This window comes from Micropterus salmoides, unplaced genomic scaffold, assembly GCF_014851395.1.
Source record: "Micropterus salmoides isolate LMB-PRFRI ecotype aquatic unplaced genomic scaffold, ASM1485139v1 Ms_hic_scaffold_3, whole genome shotgun sequence".
Taxonomy (NCBI): domain Eukaryota; kingdom Metazoa; phylum Chordata; class Actinopteri; order Centrarchiformes; family Centrarchidae; genus Micropterus; species Micropterus salmoides.
In genome coordinates, this window is record NW_024042261.1 from 35,012,233 (window position 1) to 35,027,625 (window position 15,393).

At 39.6% G+C, this 15,393-nt stretch overlaps 1 protein-coding gene across 1 annotated transcript; it reads right to left on the bottom strand.

Moving 5' to 3' along the window:
* Positions 1-5,930: 5,930 nt before the first annotated feature.
* dcun1d5 (DCN1, defective in cullin neddylation 1, domain containing 5 (S. cerevisiae)) lies at positions 5,931-14,197 on the bottom strand. The gene is made up of 10 exons (XM_038693127.1): positions 14,056-14,197; positions 11,954-12,004; positions 11,725-11,767; positions 11,532-11,631; positions 9,566-9,728; positions 8,618-8,709; positions 8,328-8,436; positions 7,915-8,019; positions 7,488-7,590; positions 5,931-6,431 (listed from the first exon to the last, which is right to left on the bottom strand). Exons 4-10 carry the CDS (start codon positions 11,597-11,599, stop codon positions 6,376-6,378), a joined length of 696 nt encoding a protein of 231 aa, XP_038549055.1. The 5' UTR covers positions 11,600-11,631; positions 11,725-11,767; positions 11,954-12,004; positions 14,056-14,197; the 3' UTR covers positions 5,931-6,375.
* Between the last annotated feature and the right edge of the window lie 1,196 nt (positions 14,198-15,393).

Consider the following 15,393-nt stretch of genomic DNA (forward strand, 5'->3'; position numbering starts at 1 on the left):
AGCATTTTTTGATCATTTTATCCAGAATGAGATCTTAACCATGGCGTTTCCTACAGCATCACAACGGTTCAGAGTGCATTGTTAGGGTTTTTCATGTCCACTTTTAAATTAAAATAATTGTGGTTGAAAATAGACATAAACATCTGTAAAGCATTAATCGAAGGGACAGCACATATTCGATCATGTTCGAAAAAGTACACTCCGAAGAAACAAACAAGATTTATACAGCACAGAAGGATTTAACTGTAGAAAAAAGTAACATCTTTAACATTTTATGATGTTGGAAGGACTTGATTTCTGTTGTTTTTTACACATCACTGACCTCTCGTGGGTGCTCTAGTAATTACAGGGATAACTAATTTGGGTGTGACTGCTTTTTGATGCTCAAAGCAGAGAAATGCCTGTCTATATTACAAGAACATATAGTAAGTGTTCATATTTCAACCTTCTGCCTATATCAGCAGCATGAAATTATTATAAAACATACACATAACAACCAAAAGACCAATGAGTCCTTGCCACTACAAAAACGTATTCACAAATAATTTATGCAAATCCTGCACAAAGGTAGAACAAGTAAGAGCACAAATTAGAAGTTAAGACATCAGCTACAAGCAGGCTACTGGGGCCCTGCATTCATTATGTAGTAATTAGCTTTTGGGGTAATTTGACTTATTACTAGATTGTTTGGTAATGTGAGTGACTAAATCACAAAACTGAGATGATAAGACCCTTAAGTACGCTCAAATTCTAGTTTTAACAAATTAATACCTTTTTTATTCCTAAATAAATTTGTATTTATTGTAAAGGATAAAACGTTCTGCCCAGGGACTTGATTTATTCGGTTCATTTTCATTGTGCCAACATGTTTTGGGGAAGTGAAGTCTGCATGTGCCAGATATATTCAAGAGGGAGTCCGTATTTACAAAATTAACCCCAGAAATATGCAAATGAACCTAAAAATAAATATGCTTACATGAATATCCGGCACATAGCCTTCATCATCTTTATACAGTATAAACACATCTAAACTTGTACTTATGAAGAAAGAGTAAATGAGGATTTAAAGTTCCCGCCACTTGGGGTTTTTCTGACATGAAAACAGTTGAACATGCTAGATGGATCAGGGGCAAATAGCAGGTTAAACTGGCTCAGACAAAATCCACATCAGCAATAAGCAAATAACTTGGTGAAGTGAAGAAATGATCCCCACCATTTCAGCTGAGAGTAAATCCTCTGGGAGGAAGTTTTAACTTCCAGTTTGAAACTCAACAAGCTTGTCAGAGCCTTCATCTCACATTCATTCAGTAATGTCCGCCCTCCACAGGCTTTACTGTTCACAGGGTTTTCAGTTTGGAAGCTGCTGCTGTACAGAAAGCAGGTGGCTTTATAAAACAACAACACAGTCTCTGTGATGCTGTTAATCTTTAACATCATCAGAGGAGAAGATCTCCACAGTGTCATGTGAGAAACTACACTTTACACTTTGCCAGAGGAGACTGCAACACCAAGACGTTCACCAGTGTGTGTTCGTAACCAAAAAGGAAAACACGGCTGCATTAAGAAGAAATTATACAAGTTGTCATAGGTAAAATATCACTGACTCATTCTTTACATGCAGAGGACTGAGGGTCACATATAAAGGATGCAGCTAAGTATCTCTCATATTTCATCTGTTACATTACCTCAGATCACACATTAAATTGCAAGCTGTACTGTTACCGCTTAAGGTTTTGTTTTTGTTCCATGAGCTGCACTGTGAACAGATTCACAAACTAACTTAAACAACATTACATTGACAACAAAATAAAGAGATCTTTACTGAAAGGCAAATACTTTACAGATCTGTGAGATACTTTGACAGCATCATACGATCACTTACGGTCTACTGTTACTACACTTAAAGCTGCATTAATTGATTTTTTGGCCACTTGAGGGCAGCTTAACAAGCCGAAATTGCAACATATTAAGGCCTCATGAAAATGTTTTGGCGGACATTTTAGCAAACAACTGTCTATTTACTCATCCAACAACTACGGAGCAAAATGATCAATGAATGTAGGTCCAACAGTCACTCTCCTTTTGTTACTGTTTGATCTCCAGTCACTCTCGTTTTGTTACTGTTTGATCTCCAATGAGAAGAATATCTGTCTCTTTAGCTTCTAGATGCTCCACTTTCTTTACCGGCTACTCTGTAACTCTGTGTGCTGTTTAGAGGAGGTAGTTTCTTTTATTCTGTTACTTGCAGACCTGATGTGAATTCAGCTGTCACAGTCTCACAGTCATTTACTGCACTTAATCATAAAAACACATCCGACTCTTATTTCCTGTGCAGGTCCAAAATGTTAACCAGGTGGTTAACTTTCACAGCTTTTCTGGCTGGCTCAGCGAATCCAGCGAGAGCAGCGATTGGCCAGGGTACACTGACTGTCGCACCAACCTGCAGGGTCAAAGGTCATCCAGAGGTAGAGCTGGTTTTAAACTGTGGAGATGGAAAGAACGCAGGTGAGTAAAGAGGATCAACACAAACAAAGAAGACAGTACAGAGAGAGTCCTGCCTCCACAACTGAAGAATTCAATTAACTTTATTTCACCCAAATAATCCACTCAGTGTCAGGACTGCTTCACAAGGAGTCCTGGGAGAGCTGTCCTCCACTCCAGTGTATGTTTTTCAAATTCATGATAGATTTTGAAGAATGTTTTCTTACTTAGGAAGGGAAACCAACAACATGCCTATTAACATGTTACTAAAGATCAGCATATATGAGCAAAACAATAATTATAACCATCAAGAGGCAGAAACAAATGAGTTGGTTATTGTTGCATTTACATCTTCTCTTTGGAAGGCAATCCATATTTTTCTTATTGTCATCAAATCACTCACTTATTTACCAACTACTCCCAATATAATAAATACTCAATAGTTTAATCAGTAGTGAGCAGCAAACTGAGATAGTACACTTGTGAGTCACCAGCATTTTATGTCAACATACATGCACCTACAATGGACTCTGCTTGTTTTTTTTACTCAATTGTGAACATTTGTGAGGCCAGAGCATATATTATCACATTAATATAGTCCACTACGTTGTCAATACAAGTGATTTCAGACACAGAGCAAAACCAACAATGCATTAGTCTGTCTCTCAATACTTCCTTACCCTGTCTAATACACACAATACTTGTTAGTAGGATGAACTTTTGATTGTTTGGGTAAAATATAGAATATCACCAGACTGAGTCCCACATCATCAGCATATACCTAAAGCTTTGTTACTCTCATTTCTAGGTGTGGTCCAGTTCTGGCACACCCCCTTTGGAGAACTCAAACCCCCTGGTTTTCACAGTAAACTGGATCCTGTCTTTATGCACCATGACGGAAGCCTGGTGGTCCCAAACACCAGCATCCTTCACAGCGGTCTGTACTACTGCCTCCTGCAGCACACAGAAGGAACCACAATGTGGCCGTACGAGCTCCATGTTGGTCATAACAGTCAAAAGGACCATGAACACAGCAAATATGTGCAACACAGCATCTGTGGTGCGTTCAGGAACAGGAGGGATGGTGGGTCAGAAACAGATGTTTCAGATGGGCAGTTTGCAGGAGCTGTGGCGACATCAGTGCTGCTGACATTTGTGCTGGGCTTCAGCGCTGGAGCACTCAGCAGGACTCATGTTCTCAGGTGCGTTCAGGTTCACGGTCATTGATTACATAACTTAAAACATGTTTTAAGAGTCTGCTAAGTGATTTTCAAGACCAATGGATGCCTAAAACAGAAGAATATACACTTAAAGTCACAGAAGCATAGGAAAATATGTGAGCTGTGGTCTGAGATACACATTTTGTAATAAATGGGCTGAAAGAAGTCGTTCTAAACATTCTAAATTATGATATGTTAGTGTTGTGAATATGGTATTCTTGATTTAAACTTGATTTCAGCCTAAACAAGACAGCGTGCACACCGGCAGCTCAAAATGCCAGTAAGAGAAAACTGTTTTGCAAGCAGGTTTGCTGTTTACCAACCCTGCCAATCTCTAGGGTTGCACACAAAAAAAGTAAATAACCCAAAACAAGAGCAGTTATCAGAGAAGACAATCTGATTTAAATCTGTAGTATCTCAGTTAGTTGGAATGTCACTTTCTTCTCTGTAACAGCCATTATTTATGATTTAGACTTCAGACTTGGCTTTAGTTAGTTTAGCTTTGAACATTATTTGTGAAGTCTTCTTTTTCACTGCCAATAAAAACCATCTAAAAAACTATGAGAGAGTCAATTGTCAAAATCAAAATTGTAAAGCAGAGATTAATATAAGAAGATAGTGTGCAAGTTATATTTACAAACTCCCACTGCACCATTTCTTCTTAGGTGTTTAGGGGCTGTCACAACGAGGTTGCGATCACTACAGCAACGATACCAAACTGACAGACCAAACCATGGCCCTGAGGTGAACACAGTAACCCTGCCGCCAATGTACGACAACCAGGCCTTTCAGATGGAACAAACTGCGAATTGTGCAAGCATGGAGACAACGATTTCGTCGACAACCTCATTCCCACCTGCCAAACCTCAGAGAGGCTTTCAGAACAAACGAGAGGAGGAAACCACTGCCTATCTGGAGGGATGTGATTACATGAAAGAGGAGAGAGGGATTGAGGAGGAAGAGCCAGGAAGAAGTCTGGAGGAAAAGAATAAAGGGCGTGCTGGACAGGCAGAGGAGGAAAGCGAGTTCAGTGGTTTCTATTTATTAGGAGAAGATGGAGGGAGTCAAACTGAAATAAATGAGGATGAGTGCAATAAGGACAGAGATGAGAAAGATGGAAGAGACAGCAGTGAGGAAAAGAAGGTGTGGAGACGGGAGGAAGGGGTTGAGGAGGCAGGAGAGCAGGAGAATAGGAAGAAGGAGAATGAAGAAAAGGGAGGACGGGAGGAGAAGGTGGGCGGAAACAAGAAAGGGAGAGATGAGAAGAGGGAGGATGAAGGAGGATGGAGAGAGGAGAAAGACGGTAGTGAGAGAGAAAAGAGAGAGGAAGATGGAGAGACAGACATTTGCAGCGATTCTAAACAATTGTCGACAGAAACAGACGAGACAGGCAGCAGAAAACAGGACACAATGAAAAATGGCATCACTGGAGGAGAAGAGCAATGGGCCTTCCCTCCCTGCTCGGGGCGTCGCAGCCGTGTCATTCGCCTGTACCAGTACGACGATGACGGCCAGCGATACAGCCACCTTCCAGGCCCCGCCCACAATGAGCCCGGCCCCGTCCCTAGACTCAAACAGCGCTCCCTTTCCCTGACACGTCTCAACGCCATCATGGCCGCCGCCTCGGCAGGCCCGCTGGACACAAGACAAACAGGAGGGGAGGAGACAGAGGGGCCACAGTTCCACATGGAGATTTGAGACACTACAGCGGGGGCCAAAATAATCCGCATCAGTGGAGTTTAAAGGGCTGTTCCATCTTCAATAGGAGCCAATGGGCTTAAGGGCCGAGAGCCACAAAGTACTGAGCCAGCCTTATCCTTTAATGCCATCATTTAACTGAAAAACAGCTACCTTTACCTTCAAAAAACCCCCAATCATTCATAATAATCATTAAATATTTACAATATTGTTGATAAACATAATTTTGGTTTGTACCTCAACATTAGAGAGCAATTACGTAGTTAATATCTGGATAATGTGATTTGCCTCAACTTAACAGATGGTGAACTAAAAAACACTGAGCATTATTATTGATCAGTTACGTTTTGCTCTTTTCATATCAATTAGTTTTCATCATTTCAGGTTTCAGTGACAATCAGTCTTCAAACATCATCTTCAGGATGCCTTGCTACTGCATGCATTACAAATGACTGTGATACGCATGTGTTCTTTTAAAGTGTTTGGCAAAAGAACCTATAGGATGCACCAATTATTAAGAAGCAGCTTGTGTTACTTTCGTTTCTTTTTTATTACTGTGAAAACTTCTACAAACAAGACACAAAATGGGGAAAAAACAAAATTAATCAAGAAAACATAAATTCCACAGCTCTTCTCTCAGTTCATTTGTTTTTGTATTCTTCTTGTAGAACTTTCTCCCCCACGTTTTCTTCTCTTCAAATTAACACTATAAAAAGTCTACTCCGTGAGAGAAAGGCCACTTGACCACAGTTGTCTGACATTTCGCAGAGACAATCTCTGATGGGATGTGAGTGTACCCGGAGTCCGTAGGGATGATTCTGTAGTCCATAGTTGTGTGTGTGTGTGTGAGAATTGTTGGAGTCCATTGAAGTGTTGGTTATATCTGAAACCGCAGTTTTTCCTTTTTCTGATTCATCCCATCTTCTTGGTTTTCTGTTTTCTCTCCCTCTTTCTCCTGTTTTTGTGACGTTGTTAGCTATGATGCAGACCAACCTTTCTGCCACTCCACAAACTCATCTAGTAGCACTGGCCCTGCAGACAAAATAAAACAATAACAAAAAACAATTAATTAGATTAATACAGTTCCTGCACTTTTTGAATGGCTGAACACAGCAACTTGATGAACTTGACATGAGCCGTGCTTGTGTGTGTGTAACACAAGCACACTTTAAGTCATTGTTAAAGCAAAAATAAAATAAAAATCCCTTTTGCCATAAATACATAGTGATCATGTTCCTCTGATCACTATTCATAGAAAAAGGTGCTTTTTCCCCCCAAATCTCTATAGTATAAAATAAACACTTTGTCATTCACAATTAAACTTACTTAAAAAATTACACCAACAGCAATATAATAACATAAACTAGCCTCTAACTATGTGTATCCGTGATTCCACATCTTCAGAACTCATTTAGAAAAGTTGAGACATTTGGGAATATTCCAGCAAATGCTGATACATGAATCAGCAACAACTCTGATAACTATTTATTTTAGCACTGTAACTATTTCTTACTAAGGTAAGGTCTGCAAAGCCCCGTGGCAGCGCTGACCTTTGAAGGGGAACGAAGAGAACCAGAGTCCAAAAGGAGGAAGCTATCATATTAGCTGTACTGCGTCATCCAGTGTCATATAACCCTTGCGCTGCTGAATTATAGGCAACACCAAGAGACACCCTCTCTGTGTCCACAGGTGGAAATAGCCACAAACAGTGGCAACTCAACAACTTACTAAAGCTGAATTTATACTTGATGCAAAGGGTTAACGGGAGAAGGGTTCAGTGTCAAATTTCACCAGTTGATAGCACAATTGCAACCCTTCATGGGTATATCATGATCATGCCGAACTGTGCTTAAATTATATTCCCAACAGGAACCGTGCTTCTTCTATCATCCCCTTTAAGATACAGAGCAACAGTGGGAAGATGGTTTCATTTAGTAACAGTAAATCTCTACAATCATGCAGACAAAATCAAGTTGTGTTGATCCAGTTTTGAAGAGCTTAAGTCACACATATTATAGGAACACTGGTGTTTCTGGTGTGACTAAAAGCTCAGTGTTAGTGAGTTACTTTTTTTTTTTTTTTACTCACAAGCTCCATCTTCATCGTAGTTACTGAGGTCTGTGTTGATGGTCCTGCTGAACTCCAGAACGTTATACCACTGGTCCTTATTCATCCCCTTGTACTTGGACTGCTGTGGGAGAGGCAAATGGGATGGGGGGGGGATGCAAAGAGGAAGAAACAGAGTGTGAAAGAGAGAGATTGACAGGCAATTACACAATTGTTTTGCTTGTTCCAGAGTTTAATATTGGGTACTAATGGTGGTGTTTGTTTTTTGTTGGTATTGTAGTTACGTCTGTTGTTCTGACAACTGCTGTATGGCACACTATATATTTCCTAAGGATTAATAAATCTATCTACAATCAGTCCTTGTACAGGCTTTCATTACATCCAAAGTTAATTATTGCAATGCACATTTCTCTGTTACATCCAAACAAACAAGAGCCAAGGGATTTACCTCCAGGAACTGCTGGAAGACTGGAAAGAGAGGCCACGTTCTCCCCAGCAGCAATGCCAGCATGGATTTGGCCGTGTCCATGTCCAAACTTCTCTGGTCCTTATCCTAAGGACAGGCCAAAAGCGCAACAGCAGTGAGCGGGTGGTGACACCACTGTTGTGACAATTTCAGACTGTTTTGATCCTGTCACTAGTGACTGATGGTTCGCTTTTCCACAGAGCAGGTAATGTTTAATCTAACCGTTGGAAAGCAAGGCTGCACAGTCACAATATTAAAATCTCAAGTCATTCTCAACCTGGAGTAAACCTGTACGTCACTGCAGCAAGTTTAACCACTGGGTGTCAGCAAAAAACAAGATTTTAAGTTAATTTACTCTTACAAAACAAACAAAAAAAAAAACCCAGTAAACTCACTCTGGCGAAGTCAAAGGCATATCTGTAGATGTTTTTGAAGACTACAGAGTCGTTGAGCTCAGCACGCAGGTAATCCAGCTTGCTCTGTAACCTCTCTGTACAGTCACACCTGCAAGTGGGTAAAGGACCACATGTAAATCACACATCTTGGTAAAATGGCTACCAAGAGTGTGGCTCTTATATTCATGGGGTAATAAACTTAATGTTGGTAATGAGAACAACATGATGTTAAATTCTTTATTTCCATTTTAAGCAACAGCAAACTAAAAGTTAAAATGAAAAGTTCTTACTGTAATAACGTCATTCCCCTGAGCCACTCATCTTTTGTGAAGAACCCCATACTTGCAGCTTCTAGATGCCAGGCTAAAACTAACATGATAATCTAGGAGAAAGATCAAAATCATATAATCAACACTGATGCATGTGCACAGGGTGTTCATTCCCTCTGTCTTTAGAGAGAGCACACAGTTAGATGATAGTTGCTTTAGATTGTAAAAAAAGGTAAATATATGCAAATTCCAAAAACACATTGAGATGTGTATTTTCCTAAAAGAAAACAATTTTAATATTAGGAGTTGTCTGAATAAAAATCTCATGGAAAAACCTGCAGTGCAACTCTTACAATAGCTGTAAAATTAACAGCATAGGTCATCAGATTCCTCAGCAAATATGATGCACTTCAAAGGTCTGTTCCCAAAAGCTGGTTTAGTAAAACCTCTGAGGGGCAAATTCACAAATAAAGGATTGCAGCTGCTGATAGCACAGTGAACTGCGCATCACTTTCAACAGCAATTCTGGCCCATCTCGAGGTCCGATTCTGGATGTGAACCAGCTATTATATCTGAGGGACGTGTTCATATTGTTACAGTATATTTTATAACATTGGGTGACAATACAGAAATAGACTTTTCCCACATCACACAAAGGGTTTTTCATTCACATTGCTGCTCGTGTTCTACAATATATGTAACACTAAACGGGCTGATAAGATAACAGAAATCTGATCATTTTCACCATAAACTAATAACTCCATGCTGCAACTGTTGAAAATATGATGATGTGTTATATTAAAACAGCATAATCTTCTCCTTGATCAGGGTAGGACGCATCATAAATAACATGTCTGAGGTAAGAGTAAATTTAGTTACAAGTTAACTTTCAGCTGGCTGTGACTGAGACACCTTATGGGTCCACGTCAGAGATAGGAAGGGTGAATCTAAGAGTCAGGCGGGACTCACATTCTCTGGTTCCACACCAATGTCTTTACAGAATTTCTCCATGGCCTCTGGACCCACCACCTTGTCAGGGCCAGCGTACTCGTTGAACCAGGCCAGGCACTTCTTAATGGAGAACAGCTTCTCAGCGATTGGCCTGGCACTGCGGATTTGAGGTCGAGTGAAACTACAACAAAGAACAAAAGATAAGGTTCATCTCATGTTGGTAAGAAAAGTTCAGGTCACTGATTTAGGTGGTTAACACGCAGGGTCAATGTAAATATCTTAACATTTTATTATTTCTTACATGGAACTATAGTCCCGATAAATTAGGACAAACTTCTGGTGTCCATTCAATAAAAACACTGCACATGAAACACAACATGACATGTTTTGTAGCATGTCTGGAAAGTTAGGAAAGTTTTCTCCACTGGATTTATGGTAGACACAAGGGGTTAAACGGGAATAGGTTCTGGTCCCGTTAATATCACCTCCACAGTATTAAGACTGGTGTCTCATGTGTGGTCTGGATGTATGTGCTCAAATAACATTCCTCACATTATTTGAGCTTCAAAGCTTTGATAGTACTTAAAAGCTAATATTCAAAGCTTCGGCGGCGCTCAACAGTCGCGTCATGCCGATTGTGTAGACGTCTGTTGATAAGCAGGTTGTCATGTCACAAGCTAGAGCTATTTATCTGATGGATAGAAGCAGAACAGCGAGGATGATTGCCTAAGACCTTTTGGCAGTGACATGAGTGAGGGAGAATCCGATGGGGAGAAAACGGCGGGCAGTGTTTGTGTGCATGTGAGAGAGTGCGCTCAATTTCTTTATTCTCACAGCATAGGCTAACTAAAACAGCAAGTTATTATTACCAAACCTTTGTTTTTAAACTTTGTTACTGCTAAGACAGTAGACCCAAGTGCAGGACTAAGAGAGGCAAGGAGACTGGAGTTAGATAAAAGAGGACCATTTATTGCAAGGTTGAAGGGATCGGATATCGAGCCAGGGAAGAGTGGCAGACTATGTGCAGAACCCGGTTGGTGGCTGATGTACAGAGCAGGGGGGAAACCGTAACAGAGTCCAGAGTGTGGTAAGCCGAGTCGAGCAAATCCAGAGCAGAATCCGGGAATGGTTTAGCAGGACAGGGGTCAAGAAAGAGCAGGTGGGATGAGCGCTATTCTATACTAGTTCTTCTTCTACTATAGGCCTAATAAAATTTAAATATGTTCATTATGTTGTAGCCTGAAGTTTACTGATTAAATTTAAAAAGTAAGTTATCCGACTATTTTGATCTGTAATGAAATTAAGGATTGTAAAATTAATAAACCCCATAACTGCCCCACTGCCATTGTCACTCACTTTAAAGTGAACTGGAGCGTTATGTTCACTGCCAAAAGACAGAGGTCAGGTGTGCAAAAAACCTGAAATTCAAACCTGAATATTCAAATCCCAAACTTGAAAAACACCTACCCTATGAACAAATATTTGGGTCCAGGCCTAGAACATACCAAAATCTTTTTTCAACCCGCTTAATTTTGTCTCAAAGCTATTCACTGGCAAGCTGACTAAAAACACAGTTCATGCAGTCTCCATGTGTTATCCATGTACCTGAACATTGTAGTTAGTTCTCCCAAGTGAGTGGAAAGCAACATAACTCTGAACACACAAAAATTTATTTGCTTGGACTTCTTCCTTGCTGTCTGGATGCAATGTTACACTTATCTACTCACATCCCCCCCCACACACGAGGAAAATGAGAAGGTGAGGGGTTCAGTATGCCTACTGCCAGATGAAAGACAACCCTGCTCGTCCTTTTTCCAGGCAATTCCACGGTTCAGCCAGTGAATGTCCTCTCAAGCTAGTAGCCTCTAATTCACTAGCCGCTCATTAGAGGTTAAACCAATATACTACAAAACACCCAGGACCCAAACTGAGCGAGAGGACGGACACATAATGTTATAGTGTGAGCGAATGCGTGTCTGTTTACCTTGTAATTTTACACTTTTGCTCATTATCATCTGCTTCAGGGAGCTTCCTCTTCTTCTTCACAGGCATCACTGAACCTTTAATAGGCTTCACTAGCTGGGCTACATATGGGAGGAGGGGGTCAAATGTTAGTGAGGCAACACATCCACCTACACACGAGGATCAGGATAAAATGTTCAGGAGGCAGGTCATACCTGTGTACCTACGACTGCCTTGTCCATTAAGATCTAAGTGATTCTAGAATAAAAGAAATCCACTATTCAGGTAAAAACGTCTCTGTACAACACTTTGATAAGCCTTAATCCACTCAGAGGTTAGACATTAAGACTGAGAAATTGTTCTGCAGATAAGTTTAACAGTGTTATCACTGTGTAAATGTGCAATACCTTTGTTCACTACATTTAAAAATGAACAACTACTTACAAGCTTGTCCAGTGTTCCTGATGTTGTACCGCTGTCTGGCCCGGATTGTTCCTACGAGTAGACATATAATCACCATTATTAGATAGTATTAGTCAGCATAAAAAGGCCAAGATCTCGTTAGAATGATTTGCAAACTTTAGGAAAACAAAAAAACTAAATATATTTTCTGGTGTTTTAATATGAATTAATCTATATTAAACAATATTTGTGATATGCATGTATGCATGTCTGCTGCCATTATCACTCAACTATGTGGCTTTTACAGTATGCAGATGTTGACATACACAAAACACCACTGTTAGAAAAAAAAAAAAAAAAAAACCAAGGGGTAAAAGATCCATGAGTTTAAAACTGCATTGACGTTTAGAATATAATGAGATAGGAAATCACAACTATGGGAAATTATAACAGTGGCAACAAATATTTGTATCCTCTGTAATGACGATAGTGATGTAAAAAGTAAAAACACAGTTCACATTTATTATACACATAATTTACCAGGGATATGTGCTTTCACAGATTTCATTAGCCAAAGCAGCCTGTTACCAGATGAGGTCACATTGTGCTGTAACAAAAGCTGCTGAACCTGGTGTGACTTTTTTGGATGACCCTTATATTGCCAGAATCCTGTACTTTGTGCCAAAGTAGTGGCCGTTTGTTCACAGAGCACTGTTGTCTGTCTGGAAAACAACATTAATGAAGTTGGCCGAAAAGGCCACAGTCAGTTTTCCGGTTTCTCCACACCAAAACAGGGAGAACCATTTCTTTATGAACCTGGCTTAGTGCACAGGGAGCCCTGTCAAAAACAGGGCCTTCCCTAAAACTCTTGCCAATATCATTGTATGTGTAAGCATTAAAATTTATCTTAATTTGACCCATGAAAAACAGACTCAAAGTGCATGGACAGGTACCATATGTTGTAGCACTACATGTGTAACAACTTTTAATAAAACAATAAAAGTGAATTTTGGAGATTAATATCTAAATCATGCTGCAGAATGCAGGTTAACAATCCAGATTTGCTCTTTTTTAAATATGCAATCATTTAAAAAAAATATGCTGGCAGTTGTCATGAGCATGATTCATAATTCCCCAAATGTCAGCGTTTTAATCATCTGAGTAATGTTGGAAAAAGATGGTATGCTGAAAGAGGGAAAAACGAGCATTTAAAAACAAGGCCGGTGGTCGGTTCAGCTTGTACTCTGCGATTATCTGTGACATAACCCTACCAAGTAAAACCGACTGCTGCGTCACCAGATTTATTTTTCTCCGGTGCGGTGATCAGACTTCATATAAACGCTTAACATAAAGCAACTGGCAGGCTGGTCTAATATAACGTAGGACACAAACCATTGATCAGAGCGAAAACAGGGTTTATCCGATGTTTCCTCGATGTGTGATGTTAATTAGGGCGAGGTTTTAACCTAAATAACAAAACACGACTACTATCTGTGTTTGTTAAATAAAATGCGAGGGTAATGTTACAGGCGGTAGCAGAGGATGTTGCTTATTTAAATTCATATAAATGCACTTTAAATGTCTGAAATATGAAATAAACCAAGTGTTGTGTAAGTTACCTACTTTCAGTCGAAATTAAAAAGGTGGAGAGTTTTTAGTTATTTAACCACATACCATCGGGTTAACAAATCACCACATTTCGGAGCTGAATATAACATTTTAAAGGAGTCTGACGACTGTTTTAACCTAAATTATCATTAAATAAACGGCTGTAAGACTCTTCCGTTGATGCTAGCTTAACGCGGCTAGGATGACTAACGTTAACGTAATATCACAAAATCGTAACCAGACCTCGCATCTGATATTCGACTAAACGCCACATAAACTTTAATAACAATGTTAGTTTTACATTTGTCTAGTGTTCAACCTTTCGCTGCTTGGAGACTTCTTTTGTTTACTAGCTAATGTCAGCGGAGCGCCGCGGTTGTCACAGCTAGCTAACTGCTAACGTTGGCTAATTTGTCAACACACGCGTCAAAGGCTCATGAAACCCACCTGAACCAGATTAAACCGAAGTACAAGATAGTTATTTGTTTAAATATTCAAAACTACGAGAAGTAATTTAGATACTTCTAAACACTTACTTTCTACAGTTAGTTGTGGGCTGATAAATCTGCTCCACTTCTTCTCTTTCGCAGGGGTTTTGGCTGTCGCCCGGCGTTTTCCGGGGGAGTGGACGATACCACTGCTTTATGGGGGTGTAGAGTGAAATAAACGTTCCCGGTTACGAGGGAAATGTTTGCATACACGCGTTTTAACATATAAATATTAAAAATAACAACATTCAATCTTACTGTGAAATTATTCAAATAAAAAATACATAACAGTTTAACCAACAGTGAACCACGCTAGGAAAACGGGTCCACCCTGCTGGTCCAAAAAAAGGTGAAACGTGCATCTTTTTAAAGGAACAATCCGTTATTTTTGGCACTCACATGTAGCCCTCTCACGTTCTTTAGTGGACTCAAAATCGCTGACCCACGAAACCCCATGAATGTGACACGAGTTTTTACTACAGGCTACAGGCTTTACAACTCTCTCAGTGGCACCTAGCTGCACATTACTGGGGAAAAGGGTGGGTTCCAATGTGTCATTATGCAGTTGTTTATCAGCTAATTTATTTGGATTGCATGGTTTTATGTGTATTTGTTCATGCTAATACAAGAATTGTTTATGACTGTATACAACTTTTTGTCTGCTAGGGAAACACCACATTCAAAAATCAAGAACAACAAACACCTTTATGGCATCCCTCGTTATTTATTTTTAATCACATTTATTTTTCTTTATGTTGTCCCTGACAATTTAAAACAGGTACTGCATGACCAGAATTGTGTCTGTCATTATTGGGATTATCGAGATTTGGGAATCTGGAATTACTGAGCTCGAGCCACAGAAACAAAGTATAAACAGGCAGAAAATGTATCTCCCTTGTGTAAGTCAATGCTGGAAGAAGTATTCAGATCTTTTATTTAGTATTCAGATCTTTTATTTAAGTAAAAGTATCAATAAAAACGTCTAAAGAATTAGCATCAAAATGTACTTAAAGTACCAAAAGTAACTACTCATTATCCAGAATGGTCCATTTCAGAATAATATAGGCCTAAATTATATTTCTGTACTATAATTATTGATGCATTCACATGTCAGCATCACGTTAATATGAACACCAGGAAGAATGACTAGCATGTACACATTTGATTGTATTCATGCTTTTACCTACATACATTTCCAGAATATGGACAGAGTGTAGCTGCTGGCTCTGTTGATCACTCTGTTGGAGCTCTCTTAAACCAAGTCGAAACACTATAATGCTTATATATGGCACTTATCTTTTATTTAAAATACATGCAAGATAATGTAAGATGAACAGTTATCACAAATCATTTTCAGTAACCTGAAGCTAGAGTGAAAGACTCTTT

Bases quoted from the DNA above. Each gene is read 5' to 3' on its own strand.
- dcun1d5 (XM_038693127.1), bottom strand. From the start codon at position 11,599: ATGCCTGTGAAGAAGAAGAGGAAGCTCCCTGAAGCAGATGATAATGAG. The intron at 8,710-9,565 runs GTGAGTCCCGCC...TCTTTCTCCTAG, and splicing joins TTGGTGTGGAACCAGAGAAT to ATTATCATGTTAGTTTTAGC. The intron at 8,020-8,327 runs GTGAGTTTACTG...GCCTGTCCTTAG, and splicing joins ATGCCTTTGACTTCGCCAGA to GATAAGGACCAGAGAAGTTT.